At 41.7% G+C, this 17640-nt stretch overlaps 2 protein-coding genes and 1 pseudogene across 3 annotated transcripts; 2 read left to right on the top strand and 1 right to left on the bottom strand.

Annotated features, from left to right (window-relative positions):
- Nucleotides 1-2663: 2663 nt before the first annotated feature.
- Nucleotides 2664-5124, bottom strand: LOC147454830 (linamarin synthase 1-like). 2 transcript variants are annotated; one of them, XM_086516654.1, is made up of 2 exons: nt 4457-5124; nt 2664-3713 (listed from the first exon to the last, which is right to left on the bottom strand). In XM_086516654.1, exons 1-2 carry the CDS (start codon nt 5028-5030, stop codon nt 2836-2838), a joined length of 1452 nt encoding a protein of 483 aa, XP_086372780.1. In that variant the 5' UTR covers nt 5031-5124; the 3' UTR covers nt 2664-2835. The 2 variants fall into 2 exon arrangements, with proteins under 2 accessions (XP_086372780.1, XP_086372779.1); XM_086516653.1 differs by having other exon boundaries at nt 2664-3758; nt 4457-5123.
- Nucleotides 5125-5971: 847 nt separating this feature from the next.
- LOC147454831 (uncharacterized) lies at nt 5972-6739 on the top strand. Its single transcript, XM_086517079.1, has 2 exons — nt 5972-6658; nt 6721-6739. Exons 1-2 carry the CDS (start codon nt 6084-6086, stop codon nt 6737-6739), a joined length of 594 nt encoding a protein of 197 aa, XP_086373205.1. The 5' UTR covers nt 5972-6083.
- A 13-nt stretch (nt 6740-6752) lies between these two features.
- LOC147454832 (uncharacterized) lies at nt 6753-8634 on the top strand (annotated as a pseudogene).
- The last annotated feature ends 9006 nt before the right edge of the window (nt 8635-17640 follow it).

A 17640-nucleotide genomic window follows, 5' to 3' on the forward strand; every position in this document is an offset into this window, starting at 1 on the left:
ATGGGATACCCTTGCTAGTCAAACTTCATGGGTGAATGTTCACATTTTCAATCATGGGCTGATTCGAGGATCACTTTTAACAAAGAAAGCCTCGAGCATCAAGTTCATGTTTGTCAATGTAGCCCTGCATTGTTAGAGCAAAAAATATTTTTTGGAGTTTGAATGGAGGCCATGTGGCATATCCAATTTCTGTTGTTTGCCTTGTTACTTCAGGCTTTTATGCTTTCTTCAGGAAACCCCAAAAAGTAATTTCCCTAGATGACAATTACATCAGTCATATTCTAGGCATAAGACATTGTGATCACTTATTAGATTCATTCTTCTCATTTTATTCCTCTGATTTCCATCTACTCCAACCGACTACCGAGAATTCAAGAAGTGTAATGAACCTCCAAAATGGATGGTGCATCTCAAAGAAGATAAAAGGCTAGATTTTGCACTCGAAAGCCATGGAAACTATTAGTTTCTAATATGGCATAAAAGGAACAAATTGAAGGAAGCCAAACAACCTTGTATCTTGCCATTTCTGAGTAATAATTTTGTGAAGGCATGGGAGATCATATGCAGTGAATCATCAAATGTGACGATAGGTTTAATAGATCAATTGCATCCACATAAGTTTGTGTAGTGCTCACAAATTTCGGTTCGTAATATAAATTTCCCAGCAGAATGGAAGACCTTGCCTGTAATTTCATCGGGCCTTAATTTACAAAATAAAAAATTTCGGCATTTCAACTGAAAATCCCTAAAAATAATGTCTTGTAGGCTAGATACTGATTCCTTCTGCTGTTCGACCTTAATAGTCTAGGCCAAGAAAATGACTTTTGGAGCAGCAGCGAGTTTAGAAATTTGCAGGTTTTGGGGGATATTCACAAGCAGAAGCTTTGTAGACCTCGAAGCCATCGGCAGCATCTGGCTGGTAAAGCCAAGATTTTCATTGTATGGTTTGTGCGAGGACAGACTCCTTTTTAGAGTGATGAGCGTTGCCTGACTTTGACGACTAGGAGCAAGTGTGCCATCACGTTATTCAAGCTGATGTTAAGCTATGCTACATAGGTTGAAAAAGGCCTCTTCTGGTACTTCCCAACAGAACAAGATCACTTCATGACTATGGGTTTATGCAGAGATCAAGGCATAAGGACTTTCATGATATGAGGTCGTCTACTATCCTCTGCTCCCAGCAGTTGATCCACATATAACAAGCTTTCTCCAATCGTTCGTGTTTTTTTCTAAAATTTTTTGCTTTGTTTTTGGCATTTTAAAACATGCCCTAGAGAAAAGTGTACAAATCTTGACTGCCTCTTTTTTAAATTTATTTATTTTAACATTTCTGTGGGGAAGGTAGTATGGAGAAAGTTTACATATCACGTATTTACCACTGCACATTGTTATACATTACAACCAGCCCATGTTGGAGGATACACCCACCCGTAAGCCTCGAACCCGTAGCCGTGGGGTTACATTACTAAGGTCTCACCAGCAGCTACGCTTCTTGAGTGAATAAATACCTCTTTTAGTTTTAAATGGGTCCTTTAATTCAATGACCTAATGACTTCTTTTCGACTTTCGGTTTTGAAATGGCACTTTTAGTTTGCAAATGGGTCTGTTCATTTAAGAATGACAATGTGAGCCTTCACTTTGTTTCTTTCAAAGGACGCCGGAATAAAAAAAGATTTACCCATTAGGGCTGAATAGATGAGCAGGCACCTCTTCTATAAGACAGCAATTACTGTGAGGTCATTATGCATCAGGCAAATTGCTTTGCTTTGGCTGATTACTGTTTCTTTTGTAAAGTGGGATGCACACAAAGCAGCATAGGGGACTTTTATAGAATTCCCAGGGCTCAGTATGCCCTCTCCTTCACCTGCTAATGGCTTGCCCACAATGAGGAGAGTCTTCACTGCATATATTTGAGAATTTCGCTGTTGAGAAGAGACAGAATCAGCAGTATAAACTTCAGAAAAGCGATTGTGTCTTGGCTTGGCAGCTGGGGGCTCCTTTCCCCTTGCCGGCTCTAGCCCGAGGAAAAAGAAAAGATAAAAGATTACCACCAAGAAATCTTCACCATTGTAAATGTTGGAGAGGCGTGTCGAATTTACAGATTCTTTTTGTTCGCAAAGATTCAATTGAGATTGGCTCTTACATCAAAAAGACCCTGACATAACTGAAAAGTTCATTCTAAGGACGCCCTTGAAACCATTTTAACTCCTGTTTTCTTAACTTCTTCAGCCATTGAAAGTACCTTTTAAGAAGAAATTACACACATTTTGCCTTAAACAGACCCTTGGTGATCTCTTCATTAGAAGTTCATTGGCTTAAGGCTTCTCCAAGAGCTTCAATCCTTCTAAGCAATGGCTATCAAAAGGAGGCTAAGATCCTTATATACCTTCATAAGTTCATAATAGTCTGAACTTGCGAATTTTAAGAGGGGATAAAACACTCACAAAACTACAAAAGCAAGGGACACAAGAAAACAAGAAGAAAAAAAAAGAAACAAAATCACTTCATTTGCTACTAAACAAAACTAGATAAAACAAACCATTATTCCTTAAAAATGGTTTTAGAAAAGGCATCAGCAAAATGAGTTGAAACAACATACTTGACTAAAACTTGAAACAAGTACTTTAAACTAACAAAGATAAGATATCTCAAAGACTCAATCCTAGAAATCAGGCTCCACACAACAACTTCTAAATAAACAAATTCTTAAATCCTAATGTAAACTAAATACTAGAAATCAATACTACTAGGAACCTACGAAGAAGAAGAGGCAAAGATCCTTGTCTACCGAACATAAGAAGCTCAAGGCTGCTGGAAATCAAAAAGAGTTACAGTTCAGATGACTTGTCGGGGAACAGGAAGATGGAGAAGGTGATCGATGAGGCTTGTAAGGTTCGAATGAGATGTTCCATGCGCACCAACCGCATGTCTGACCACTTGTTTAATATGAAGGGCCCTCGCCTTCACCTCTTGGTTCCCCATGACCTCCACAATCGCTTTTCGCACCGCCTCTGTTGTGAAGCCACCATCATCCTTCCTCTCCATTTCTATACCAACCTTCCACTCTTCTACCACAGATTTCGCATTGCAGTTCTGCTCTGCAACTCGACAACAAGTAACAATGGGCACACCTCCCCACAAACTCTCCAAGACAGAGTTCCAACCACAGTGTGAGATAAAAGCACCCACAGCTTTGTGTTTCAGCACCTCTTTCTGTGGTGCCCACGCTACAATGCAGCCCTTCCACCCCGAGACAGTTCGCTCAATGAAACCCTCCCAAAAGCTTTCACTTGAGTTCGAGATCGTGGCAAGGGGGTCCTTCGGAACAACCCAGAGGAAAGGCTGATTGCTAGCTTCAAGTCCTAGAGCCATAGACTGCATCTCTAGCAAGCTAAGCCCCGTCACTGTGCCGAATGCTACATATACAACAGATGCTGTCTTTTGTCGGTCGAGCCAATCCAAACACTCATTTCTGGCTGCTCCCGACTCTGAATTGGTCTCAAAGAGTGGACCGATGGCATAGATGCGGAAGCCCTGAGCCTGCATAGCATCATACACATGCTTCTCTAGCTCATAAACAGAGTGCACTAGAATTCTGTCGGCGTCCTTTGTGGAAGAAAATGCATTGATCAGAAACTCAATCATAGGTTGCGACACCTCGTATTTCTGAATTAGGTCCCATGGCAGCTGCGTTACATGACATGCAGGAAGGCCTGGTATAAAGTCAATCAGAGGATACTCTACCTTCCCTATGCCATCTACATTACAAACAAGTCAAGATTTGAAATTTTTGGTGCAGAGAAGCCTCCAAGATGCAAATGAAAAGAAAAATTTCGATGCTTTTTTGTTACTGCCAGTGTGTCACAGTATTGGCAGCAACGCAAGCAAGTGAAATGCACACACTTGTTTTTGTATGAATGAGGTTTTATGAGTGGTCAGTTATATATAGCATTGACAATTGCATGCACAGAATGAAATGCGCTTCTATTGAAACTCCTCTTCTAATGATATCACCAGAGCCCTATGTTGTGCAGACAAAAGAGTGTGTGAACTTCGATTTTTGGTTACCCACTTGCAGACTGGAATGAGAAATTCTGCTGAGCTAGACTTGCAAACAGCCTCAGAATTCTTGGTGGAAAAGAACTCGGTGGTTGCACTAATATAAACATGTCAAGAAACACCGCATGCATGAGCTTGGTAACACACATTAACATACACAAGACATGCATACACACCGTTTCTTGACCAGACAATTACTAAACCAGTAATTGAACAACAAGGATGTAGCATGACACTTTCAAAACTGGCCTCCATATACCTCAGCACAATTTATGCATGTCATCACAATCACCATCCCTTTCAAAATCATATCTTTCATCCTTCTTCAACTCCAACAGTGTGAAAACAAAATATACGAGGACTGATTTGTAGCCAAGCTGAGATAATGAGCACTTACTCGAGTGCAAAAGAATGCCTTTGGCTAATAATTGTGGGACATGGAGAAAGATATTATAGACAGTGGCATTCCCCGTCCAGAAATGGATTCTTGGGATGCTGAAACTGTTGGCAAGGGCTTGTGTTTCCGCCAAAAAGGTGTCAGAGATGATGCAACAGACGGGAGGCCATGATGGTGAGGAATTGATCTCATTGGCACCATCAAGAGCAGCGTCACAGCAATTGGCAGCCAGCAAAGATAACGCAGTTTCTGATGATGGAGCCACATGCTGCTGGAGGAGAGCTTCAAGAGACTGCACAATCATGAGGGAGGAGTCTCTGAGATGGTGCAACCTGGGGGGCTCATGATCTGGGGCGGGGAGGCCGTCTTCGACAACGTGCACACGCAGGGAAGGGGGAAAATTGGGGAGCTTGCCACGCTTCAAAGCCAAAGCGTGCGCGCGGGCAGGGTATCCGAATGAAATGAGGAGGCCCTTCTGGGCAGCTAGCAGGAGAGCCAAGCGAAGCATTCCAATGACATGGCCTTCTCCAGACCAGGGAACAACCAGTACATGCCGAGCCTCACCCCCCGCCATGAAAGCACGAGGAGAATTGCCTTCAGCAGCACGGGCCGTCTTAGGCTATATAGATTTCAATCACTAGATTCCCCCGCAGCACTAGAGAGCACGAGAGAATGGGGTCTTAGAGCTGAGTCCTGCTGCACACATGCAGTGCATGTAGCGCATGGCCCACTTTTGGAGGTGTATTTAATGCAAGCAGGTGAGGGGCTAGACCTCGTGAGTATTTGACACCACGTGGGATCTATGGCTAGCCTTTCAAGGCGATTGATGGCCGTCGATGGGGCTACTACAATCTCTGAGGGTTTGCGTAGCTAATGGCTTGCTGCCTATCAAAAGACCACTTGCTGGACAAGTTGGATGCACTGCAAAAATCGGTTTAGCATCAAGGCCTTAGGCCAGACTCCCCACGACCCTTGGGCAATGGGAAGCATTGGGTATATCCACATTCCAAAGTTTTGCCAACCTCTCTATTCTAGCCTCGAGACTCTTTGACACCACCTTTTGGAGGTGGGATCGATGGTTGAGGGAGGAGTTGGGAGGCGGACAAGATCTCAGCCGTTCATCACTTTGTGAACCCAAAGTAAACCAAAAGTGAACTAAAAAGTGAACTCAAAGTGATATTTAACCAAGTGAACACCAAGGGATCACACGAGTGCGGCAGGCCTTTCAAGTTGGTTGGCCCTTCATTCCCTCATCATTGGCATTTAAAGCATGGGATATTTACTAATTTGAATAGGTACCTAAAATTTGGTTTCAAATGCTCCTAGTCTCTTTTATGCCCATTTACTTAGCCCCTTCACTTTCTCAGCCCACCCTTCTCTCACGCTTCTCCATGAACTATCCACAGTGAACTCCATGTAAACTACTTAAAGCCATAATTGTGTTCTTCAAGTGAACCACATGTGATCCCATTGTGAACAACTATGCGAATCACAAGTGAACCACATGTGATCCCTTTGTGAGCAACTGTGTAAGCTTCAAGTGAACATTTTGTGAACTTGGAGTGCCAAGCACCTTCGGTGGGGTTGTACCATTATCCCAAATTTGGCTCAAGCACATAAGGATTTTATGGATTTTGAGACTCAAGTGGAAGATGGTGGAAACCTCCGATGGAATGATGCCCTTTCAAATGGTGGTTCGAGTTCTTTCTCCACTAGTGACGAAGATGATGAGAATTGTAGTGATAGTGAGGAAAGAATGTATTGTAGTCCATGCACGGATTCACTTGACACCTCTTTTTTTGGATTGGAGAAACAAGATGGGCTACATGGAATCTCCATGCTTGATCCGTACAAGTATGTGTCTCAGTTTTTTTACTCCTTTTGCCAATCGAGTTATAATTTGATGAAGCTTGCACTTCAAGGAGAACATTTACCAAGCCTAAAGCAATTGCAGGCATGTGACCCAAGTGGCATGCTTGACCTAAAAAGGTGGAGAAGAATGAAAGAAAGATTATGTTTGAGGACAGATGTAGAAGGCTTTTGGTGTTTGTGCACAGCAACTCCCCCAAATTTGAAAATCTCACCCATTGAGGAATGGGAGAGTATTATCATTCGATGTCATTTTTGTGAAGATAATAATTTTCACCACACTTATGAAGACACAATTAGAAACTTGAAGGCCTCATGGTGTTTGGACATCAAGCAACAAGGGATACTCATAGCATATGTGAAAGCCCTTGTGGAAAGTTGTGGGTGTGAAAAAGAGACCGATGGTGGCGATGAATGCCACAAATCAATGCGTGTCACCAAAGATATTAAGGATGCCATGAAGCATGAACGTCAAAGTGTTGACATTTTATGTGTGGAGCAAGCTCTAATTGAGATTATGGTTCAACACAAGGTGAGGCTAGTTAAGGTTCGCTCATCTAATAAGGGTAAGCGCGTGTCTTCAAAACACAGTTGACTATGCATGTCATAGAGGAAGAACGGCCTGCAGAAGTGGGACTGTGAAGCGGCTTAGAAGGTCCAAGAGATTTGGTTGTCCTTTACAAGTGAGAGTTCAATATCGACATGCCTCAAAGATTGCACACATATCCACTTACCCTATTCATGAGGGGCATATACCTGGATCAAGAGAGGATTTGTATCATTTACCCGTGCATCATAATGTTATTGAGTGTTGCATGGAAGATTTGTTCGATGTGGGTACAACAAGACATGTTGCAAAAATGTCTTTGTCTAAAGAGAAGTTGCAGTATGAGCGATCTTTGGCTATTGACCAAGCAATTTATCGCTTTTTTTATGATACAAAGGGAAATTTCAATGATGTCTTACCAAATACGCAATCAAGTTGACTCAAATTAAGTTACAAATTAAGCATTATTGCAATTGTTTTTACATAATAACATTGTTTCTTTTGTCTTTACAGGAAAGATTCCTAAAGATGATTGGAGTGCTATGTGGGTCGAGGTTTGCAACTTACAAAGTCGAGGAAAGGTGTGTTATTGCCAGTTGTATAATCCCTACTACACAAGATCCTAATCAAAGGCCCTTTATTGTTGTTACTCAAGATGAATGGATACTAGACATGGCCATGAGATTTTCTACACACATCTCTTGGGCAATAGATAGCACATTCAAGACAAACGTGTTTGGCCTTCCATTATATGCTGTAGTTTTGCCTAATCAAGATGGTGTAGGTTTACCAATATGGCTCATGCTATGCACCAACGACATAGGAACTGACCAAGAACGAATCGCAATTGAGATAACCCTAAAGACATTTTTTGCAAGAATGAGTAACGTGCACCCCACATCAGTAGTGATTGATAAATCACCAGTGGAGCTTGAGGCTATTCATAAGGTGGTGGAGGAGGACCCTTACTGTTGGGTTTATGATGTCCATGGCTCTCGTCAACAAGTTCTTGGTCATATCATTCTATGTTGGTTTCATGCTAAGAAAGCCTGGGTAGAGAACCTTCTTAAAGGCATGTAAGAACTCTAACATTTGGTATTCCTATTTGTGGGCTCATGCAACAAAGAAGCTTTACACTTTGCTTTAGGTACCAAAGCAAATGCGCGAACATCTATACTCTTCCATGTGCGCACTTATGCATAGTGCCACATAGACTGAGTTTTGAGCAATCTTTTTAAGGGCTCCTTCAAAACTACTAAGAGTTCACGAGCGTGCAAAGATATGTAACGAATGGTTGGTGTGGGAGCAATTGCCCTTGGCGCAAAAAGTGGCCAAAGTTTGGTCGCATGTTTAATCATGGGAATGTGGATACAACAAACTTGGTCAAGAGATTGTGGCAATACATAAAATATACTTTGTTGAATGCCCAAATCAACAGGTTGATCTTGGATTTGATTCATGCCCTTGTTGGTGACTCAAGTAGTGGAACCTGCATGAGGGATACTTTATTGGAGTTCTTTAAACAAAAACAAGAAATAGGTAACTATCCCCTTTTTTTAATAGGATTCTTTGCACCACATAGGTGGCTAATAAGCACAAGTTGTGTTGCAGCCGACTCGGGACACTTTAACAGATATGGATCGTCAAAGCATCAAACCACAAGGTTAGGGGAGGGGGAGAAAATTCTACAATAGTATGATGAAGATCCTTCCTCTTTGTGCATCCTCAATGAGATGACATTAAATTTTAAAATACAAAGTGGTTCCACTTCAGGAGTATGGTATCATGTAAGCTTGCAAAGAAACTATTGTGATTGTCCTGATTTTGCAAGCCTTTGTAAACACATCTATGCCACACGACTAATCATAGAAAAGCACTTTAAACATTTGTGTGCCATACTTCCAAGATTGGATAGAGATTATGGCCAAGGGATCCAAGAGAGTGTTGAGGATTAAATGTTTGTGAATGATCAGATAGTGGAAGAGCAACCTAATGAGGAGGTCCTTTCTAGTGGCACTACCAGTCAACATGAGGTGTTGATATGCATCAATGATGTTCGACATATTCTTCAAAAAATTGAAGGAGGCCTAGATGAGAATAGCTCTTCTCGGAATGAGGCCTTCAAACAACAACTTAAGCTTGCAAGCAGATCCTTGCAAATACTCTTTTACCCAAGCATATTGAGATGCCAACAAGAGGAAGCATTCGACAAATACAGGCACATGTCACTCAAACTCCCTTGGTCATGGTGTGCGCCAAGTGCTCATTTAGGGGACACAAGGCCTCCAACCTCAACCCACCAAGCCGACAAGAATGACTGGCGTCTTGAGGACAAAGCACCAACATGGCCGTTATAGAGTATGATTCGACAATGCTCCTCGCATATGGTGTCCACATTGCTACACTAAAACTTACATGGTGGATCCACAAATCAATTACACATGCTCTACATGCCATGCTTTGCTGCCCCTAACATCAAGGCATGCCCCCATCGGAAGCGAGCAACATTTACTCGGAAAAATGATAAAGATATGTGATATACCAACCCACTGTATGGCAAGGATTGTGGCTTGTAGCTATGGTGATTTGGAGAATGGTGAAAGACACTTTGATTTGGCTCAAGAGCAAGGGGGCGTTATTTTTAATGTCATGGCCTCTCAATGGAGGCTTGTAATTGTGTAATTCTGGTAACTTACATGCTTGAGACAATCATGATGTTCTAAATTGTATCTTTTGGTCCTTTACATGTCGAGTGTTCACTTGGTAATCACATATAGGATCACTTTTGCAACACTCAAGGTTCAGTCAGATTACTTGAGGATCACAACACTGTGTATCAATGATAGCAAGGGTCCCTTCTCGGGTTTCGTTCCTTGTGATCTCTTTAATTTCACTTTTGGTTCTTTTTGAGTTCACTTGGAATTACATTTGGATCACTATTAGTTCACACATTTGCTTACTTGGGGCCACGTCATTGTGTATTCTTGCCCACTTGGGTATCCTCTCGGCTTTTATTCCTAGAAATCACTACGAGTTCACTATGAGTTCACAATTAGCTCACTTGCATATACCATCTACATCATTTTTGAATCTCTTGGCTATCACCTGAAGTTCACTTGTGGATCACATTGATGTGAATCATTGATCACTTCGGTTTGCTCTTGGGCCTCATTGCTAGAGATCATGCGGAGTTCACTTTGGGATCTCTTTCATGTTCCTTGCTAATAACTAGTAATTCACTCAGGGATTACATATTTGTGAATCATTGAACACTTGGGTTTGCTCTTGGGCCCCAATTCTCGGGATCACATGGGGTTCACAAAAAGATCACTTACGGAGCGCTTGCATATTACTTGATACTTACTAGTAGATCACATGGGGATCACATGACTGTCAGTCACTCAATACTTGGGTTTGCTCTTGGGCCTCAATTATTGGGATCACTCGGGGTTCACACGAAGACCACTTTTTGACCTCTGGAATATTACTTTTAAATCACTATTAGATCACATAGGGTTCACATACTTTTGAATCATTGATCTCTTGGGTGAGCTCTGAGGTCTAATTTCTTGGGATCACATGGGGTTCGCATGTAGTTCACCCATGGATCTCTTTAATATTACTTGGCAATAAATAGCAGTTCACTGGGGGATTACATAACTATGAATCATTGATCACTTGGCTTGTTATTGGGCCTCAATGCTTGGGATCACATTGGGTTCACAAAAAGATCACTCTTCGACTCTTGTATATTACTTGAGAATCACATGTAGATCACATCGTGATCACATGACTGTGAATCATTGAGTATTTTAGTTTGCTATAGGGCCTCAATTCTTGGGATCATATGGGGTTCACAAGAAAACCACATGTGGATCTTTTGAATATTACTTGAAAATCACTAGTAGATCACATGGGGATCACATAACTTTGAATCATTGATCAAGTTGGTTTGCCCTTAGGCCTCATTTTGTGGGATCACATGGGGTTCACATGCAGTTCACTATTGGTTCTCTTGAACATTACTTTAAAATAATAGTAGTTCACATGGGGATCTATAACTGTGAATCATTGTTCACTTGGGTTTGCTCTTCCTCTAAGTGACCGTGGGGTCTTCCCAGAGTGTAGTTATAGATTATTATAGGGTAGCTCATTGGCGTACCCATGTGTGATTGGGTAATTATTGGTAAGCACTTGGAGCGATCAACGCTTGAGATCTAAAGAGGTTTGCATTATATAATGATGCTTGCATTACAAATTCATTTTGCTCTATGTGGATCCATTTTTCCAACATTGTTAGGACAGTTCCATGCCTAATTACATTTGCTTTATGTATTGACATTTGCTTTACTACACTTTCACAATGGTAAGCACAAATTCCATTATTCCAAGACACTTGTGCTACGAGAACAGATTTTCACTCTCACGCCACACAAGTACACCATCGACATGGAATCGCACTATATTTAAAAAACCGGATCACAATGAGAAAGAAGGATTGATTTCAGCACTCCAATAAATTTCCATCCAAGTAATGTTTACATCATAAAACATGATGTGATACAAGAATGCCAATGTTCAAATGTGGCACAAGAAAAACACTCATGAAAGGCTAATAATGGCTCAAAGGTAGAGAGCATCCTTTGTCCTTTCTGCAAGCTCATGCTTCAACTTCTCCACATCTACATGCCTGAACCATGTCTTTGTCAGCTGAAACAAATCAAAAAGAAATTAAACAAGCATTAAAATGGGAATATTTTAAAAATTGTGTATATTAATAGTGTGCTTTGAAAACGTACCCAACTCTTGGACCTTTTCCCATAGGCCCCTTCAATGATGTTAAGTATGGAGCGTGATTTACCCCTTGTAATTTTCTGTGGTAAAATCGCACATTTGTAAGGCCTCCATTATGAGGAGAAGCCATCGTGCGTGAAGGAAAATCACTCGCCAGAAACCAAAATTTTTACGGCCAAAAATCAGGGGCAACTTTAGGGGCCTCGGGGGCGGAAGCCCCCGAGACTTTTTTTTTTCCCCTCTTCGGAATATTCCTTTTCACCGGAATATTATGGCCGGACGGCGGCCGGAAAGTGGTCGGAAATCGACCGGTCGGTTGGCCGGTAGTCAATGGCTTGTGGCCGGTGATCGGAAGTCAATGGCCAGTGGCCGGTGGCCGAATTCAAAAGCGGATTTGTCTACACAAGGGCGGCCACACATGGGCGGATTGGAGGGTCCGATTTGGACTTATTCACACAAGGACGACTACACATGGCTGACTCTCATGAGAGAGGGCAATCCTTTTGGCCTATAAAAGGAGGCCATTTCTACACACATTTCATAGTGTGAAGTTGATGCAACAAGGTGGGTGTGAGGTGGTGAGAGTGAAGCAAGGCGGGAGCTCTATTAAGGGTATAATCCCTTTGTAAACTAATTCTTGTTTTGAAGTACTAAAGCTATTGAGTGGTTGCTTTCCCGTGGACGTAGCCCACATTGGGTGAACCATGTATATCGTGTGTACTCTCTCTCTCTCTCTCTCTCTCTCTACTCTATAATCTCTTGTGTGTGAAATCTCTCTCTCTCCATTAAGTAATCTACTCAAATATCTATTTAGCTACGTCTTATTTCCTAACAAATGAAACGCCGCATATAAACCATAGCATGGAAGCCACAATCGACCGGATTCGGTTGAAGTGGTACCTATCAAAAAAGGATAACACTCTCAACATAGCACATGTGTGCGATATTTTGCAAGTGACAATGTGGTGAATTCACCTATGGGGTCTCTAGTGCGCCAAGCTCCTTCAAGGGCTCTCCATGAATGCTCTCAAAAGAGGCATTGGAGCAATGTGGTGTCAAAATTTCCAAAGCCCTATAATGTAAAGTATTACAATGAGAGTTTAAACACAATGGAAAGCAAAAAATTATTATCAAAATCCACTTACTTGTACACTTTGGAAAGATATTGCTTAGGCATGGTTGTCCCCATTGAATTCAGATAGACGATGCCATGATTCTCCCACTGTAGTCGTACCAATTGTTTGAGAGATTTGTTGAATAGGGAAATCAACACCCAATGATCCCTAGAGAAAGCAAAAGGATACAAGAAAGACATGCTAATGAGAATATATAGTCTTTTACTCATGCCCTCTAGAAATGCAACCTATGTACCTGTCAACAATGGGCAAAAACACAAACAAATAATTTCGCAACATCCACTTCCACAAAAAAGTTTTGAATCTTTGTAGGGTCCTTTTCTTGCTTGGCCTTGAGAAATTCAAACCATAAGCTATTCAGGAACTACACCCTGCTAAGACATGTTTGTGACAAAGTATTCTCCATCCACCTGCTTGGAAGCCCATGCGTGAAATTAGCCCATCCATTTCTATTGAAAACATGAATATGGAGATAACAAGATGCACACTCACATGAAAAAAAGGTTCATAGTGTTTGTGGTGGCCTTCTCGGATGTTATTGCACCAAGGATATTGATGTCCACCTCCACGAGTATGTTTGATCGTGCAGTTAAGAATTGTATGCCCATGCCTTTCTCAAGCCTTTTTTGGTTTTGAAGATTTTAGATTAAAAATAGTGTAATGAAGGTTAAAACCATAAAATGCAATGAAAGCCAATACCGTTAGACTCACCTATCACTTAAGAGCTTTGGGTCATTACTTAAGCCCAAACCATCCTCCATGGCAATGGATACAATGGAGACTACCAAGGTTAGTGGCACACTCGAGGGGGTAAGTGGAGAGTCTCCAACAATGACCCCCCAACACTCCAACGCCGGATCTAAAATTTACACATTGAGCAAACAAAGGGGATACAAAAGACAATGTTCAAGTTGAGAAAATAAGGAAAATCATACCTTTGTCATATTTGACTTGGACGGTGAAAGATTCAAAGCCGCCCTACGCAAATCCATTGTGCACACCAAAGGATTTTCATCTAAGAATCTTTGGGATGTTTTCCTTTACATGCGTTAATAATGGGCCACACTCATCCGTTGTAGTGCGAGTTTTCTTCCATTGAAACAAGATTAGACTTCAACTATGAATCCTTAACAAATAGTAACATTCTTGGAAGAAAGAGTAGAGATACCAAAAATACTCACAGGTGCGCCAAGCAATGCATCTTCTTGAGACTTGTCATTTGGCATCTTACCAATGCCAATTGGTGGACGTTTCTATAAAAATGCGACATCAATCTAGAAGAATTAAAATGTACATTTCAATGGAGGTTACCAATTGTAGTATAAACTTACATGCAAGTCGTACCCCTCTGCAATCCTTTTATGAATGCGGGTCATCCATGACTCTTTATCTTCTACATACTCCTTCATAGCAGCTCCCACCTTTTCTTCGATGTAGCTATCTCTTGAGGGCACAAGAAGCTTTTCTTCTTCACTTAAATCTTACCAATCTCTATTTCAGCCCTCCTCTTTTCTCTAGCTTTTTGAGCCTTAAAATTCTTATCAAATTTTTGCTGCACATTCGAGAATCTCGCACGAAATTGTTTTTCATACGATCTCGATGCCACTCCAACCTTTGGAGCTCTAAGGCGGTGGCCTGGCTTTCGCTTAGGAATGGCCACCCTAAGGTGATGCACATCCCACATATGGTTGATAAGGTCCACCCAATTGATGTAACGAACATTGTGCTCACGGCACTCGGTGCTTGCAAGACATCTTCTAGCTGTCCTACCATTCTCAAGGACAACATCTTCAGAGTATGTGTTATTTTTGTTGGGCAATGCATTGTTTTCGTTGGCCATTGAATCACTATATTTTTGTCGGCACACACACACACACACACATTCCTTTTGTCAGGGTCATCCATATTCCCACGAGAACCCAACAATGTTTCCCTCTCTCTCTCTCTCTCTCTCTCTCTCTCTCTCTCTTTCACATACAATATCAATGTCCATTTTCGCAATACAAGAACGCACAAAAATAACGGCATACCTTGGGGATTGCTGTGAATATGAAGCCAAACATGCTTCTCTTTCAATCTTGCTAGCTATCCACTTAGCGTGAAACTCCCGATGCATGTGCAATGGGTACATCCTCAAAAGAAAGTGGACTCATTTTATGAGAAAATGAAAGCAAAGCATGTAAACTATCCATGCAAATCCAATTTAAAAGTGAACCCCGAGTACATGATGTGTCAGCTGAAAATGAAAGATTCTGTCTTGTCTCAAAATGAAAGATTCTGTCTTGTCTCAGGGCCTTCACTTCATGTAATGCATTGGTAGCATTACCATTTTTCACTTTTAACAAGAGAACCTGTCGTTCTTCAAGCTTGCGAAATGGCACACACACACACACACACACACACACACACACACACACACATAGAGAGAGAGAGAGAGAGAGAGAGAGAGAGAGAGAGAGAGAGAGAGAGAGGCCAAAACGCGGTCCTCACGGGCCACAACCCATTCACTCACCCTCACTGAGCGCGCCGTCACAAGTCTTGCAAGCGGCCGGCCCCGCCTCAATCGATTTCCTCTGGATTCCCTTTTCATTCCTAAACCCCATCGACGGCCATCAATCGCCTTGAAAGGCTAGCCGTAGATCCCACCTCGAAAAGGTGGTGTCAAATAGTCCCGAGGCTATTCTAGACCCAACTAGTCTTTAGGTGCCACCTTCAATGGCAACACCTTTTCCAAAGTAGTAGTCGGGCCAGAACAGTGAACAGTGATGTACGTAACAGTGCGCACCTGCTGGATGCTGGAGAGCATGACACGTGGGGGATGGATTGCTAGAATCCCTCCCCCCTTTATATATAGTATAGATATAGATGATTTCTCGCCATTTGGACTTCCAATGCACCTACACAGCCAATTCTCGTCCTCAATATGTAAATCAACTCTAGTTGGAAGAGAGACGAGAAGCGTCCTTCTCCAAAGTGAGCCATTGCTAGTAGACTCGGTCAGATCTAGTGCTCAATATGTAATCACAAGTTGGAAGAGAGAGTTTGAGCTTCCTTCTCTAGATTGAGCCAATATGACTTTCTTAGACTGGGTTTAGACGAGAGGTGAGGCAAAACTAGATGAGGCAAATGTGTATGCTTACTTCTGAGGCTAGGTTTAGACAAGAAGGGAGGTATACACAAAATAGTTGAAGCACCAAGGGGCCTCACAAGAGAAAGAAGAGGTTATGATTATAAATTGAGAGGAGGCGGTCCATTGTTTCCAGCTAATCAAGGTAAGGATTTATGATGAAAATGGTCAAAAGAGGGGATTATGGACGTAATAGCAATTGGAGATTGGTCATCCCATTTCCCACTTGAATAATAAGCCTTATGTTCAAGACCCCACCCATATAACTTGAAGTCCCTTGTAATTGTTCTAGCGAGTGTTCTCTTCTTCTTTTATCACTCACCACTTGCCTTGCCTATAAACATTCCTTTTGGTTTGCCTCCAACTTGTCTTAATTCAACCTCAACCTTTGTAGTCAATTTCCCCACTACGATGACTTAGGGCTTCCATATATCCCTTGAACTCCTTGCTTTTTATTGGTTAAGAGAGATTTGGGAAGTGCAAGATTGACCTCCCTCCCATTGCATCATCTTATCCCCTTTGGGGTGTTTGTCGAGTTGCATAACTCCCTTGTTATCCTCATCCTCTCTAGTCATGCAAATGCTCCCTTATTTTTGTTGGAAATTGACAAGTAGCAACAAACACACAACTTATCAACTGCACATGCAAACCCTTCCTAAGCGAAGAGACCAAAATAAAAGTGCACTATCCATAAGAGCCCTCCCCCCATAAGCCCTTTGAAGGGCACTTGGATTGAGCAGCCCTCATCTCTTGCGGGGCCCCACAAAAGAGGACATGAGTGCCCCATAATACTCTTCAACTGGTGACATACATGTCAAACTCAACGTGGAGCGATAGATCGTGTACATTGTAGTGAAGGTCAATCTCCAACAGCTGGTTAACATGCATTTCACAAATGTAGAGGGTGCTTGAAGCACCCTCAACTAAAAAATAGTAGTTATGGTCGAAGTTCCCCTTATCTTGTAATTATGAGCAATTCCAACATGTTAGGCTACTGTAATCTAGTTTGAGGGCCACCTACAAAGGGCATATGGGGAGCCCTCTAAGTAAGGTCAATGTCGTTGAGTTTGGACAACCTAAAGAAAGATTAGTATTATAAATAGTAGTCCACTTACCTACTATTCTAGGAGTTTTACGTTAGGTAGTGGTCACACAATGCATAGTTAAAGGTTAATTTTTGAAATAGCTGAATCTCATGCATGGTCACACATGTACCAACTATTTGTCTTATGTGAAACTATGCAAGGCCTTTTGTAGCTATGCCGATTTTGGCACAGTTGCATCAGTAAGATGTTATTGATAACTATGCTGATTTTGGCACAGTTGCATCAGTAAGATGTTATTGATAACTATGCTGCTACATAAATAAAGTTAAAGTTGAAAAGAATGTTGCTCTATTTATTAAGTTACCAATCTGCGCATGAATCCAAGGAGAATACATAATATATTGTGTGGTCACTTTAGGTGTTCACAAACTTCAATGCCTTTAGGGGGCCAAATAGCTCCAATCTGTATTGCAACTACTAAAGAGGAATGAAAAATTCCCAAGAAAAGGCTAAAGCTATAATCACCTTTGACACAATAAACAAGAGAAATCCATAGGGAACCCCTAATTATACCCCTTTATTGTGCCAAAGCACTCTAACTGCCAGTGACAACAATAAACAAGAAAAATCCATAATAAATCCTTAATTATACCCCTTTTGTGTGC

This window comes from Adiantum capillus-veneris, chromosome 7 (assembly GCF_014529385.1).
Source record: "Adiantum capillus-veneris isolate H3 chromosome 7, ASM1452938v2, whole genome shotgun sequence".
Lineage (NCBI taxonomy): Eukaryota > Viridiplantae > Streptophyta > Polypodiopsida > Polypodiales > Pteridaceae > Adiantum > Adiantum capillus-veneris.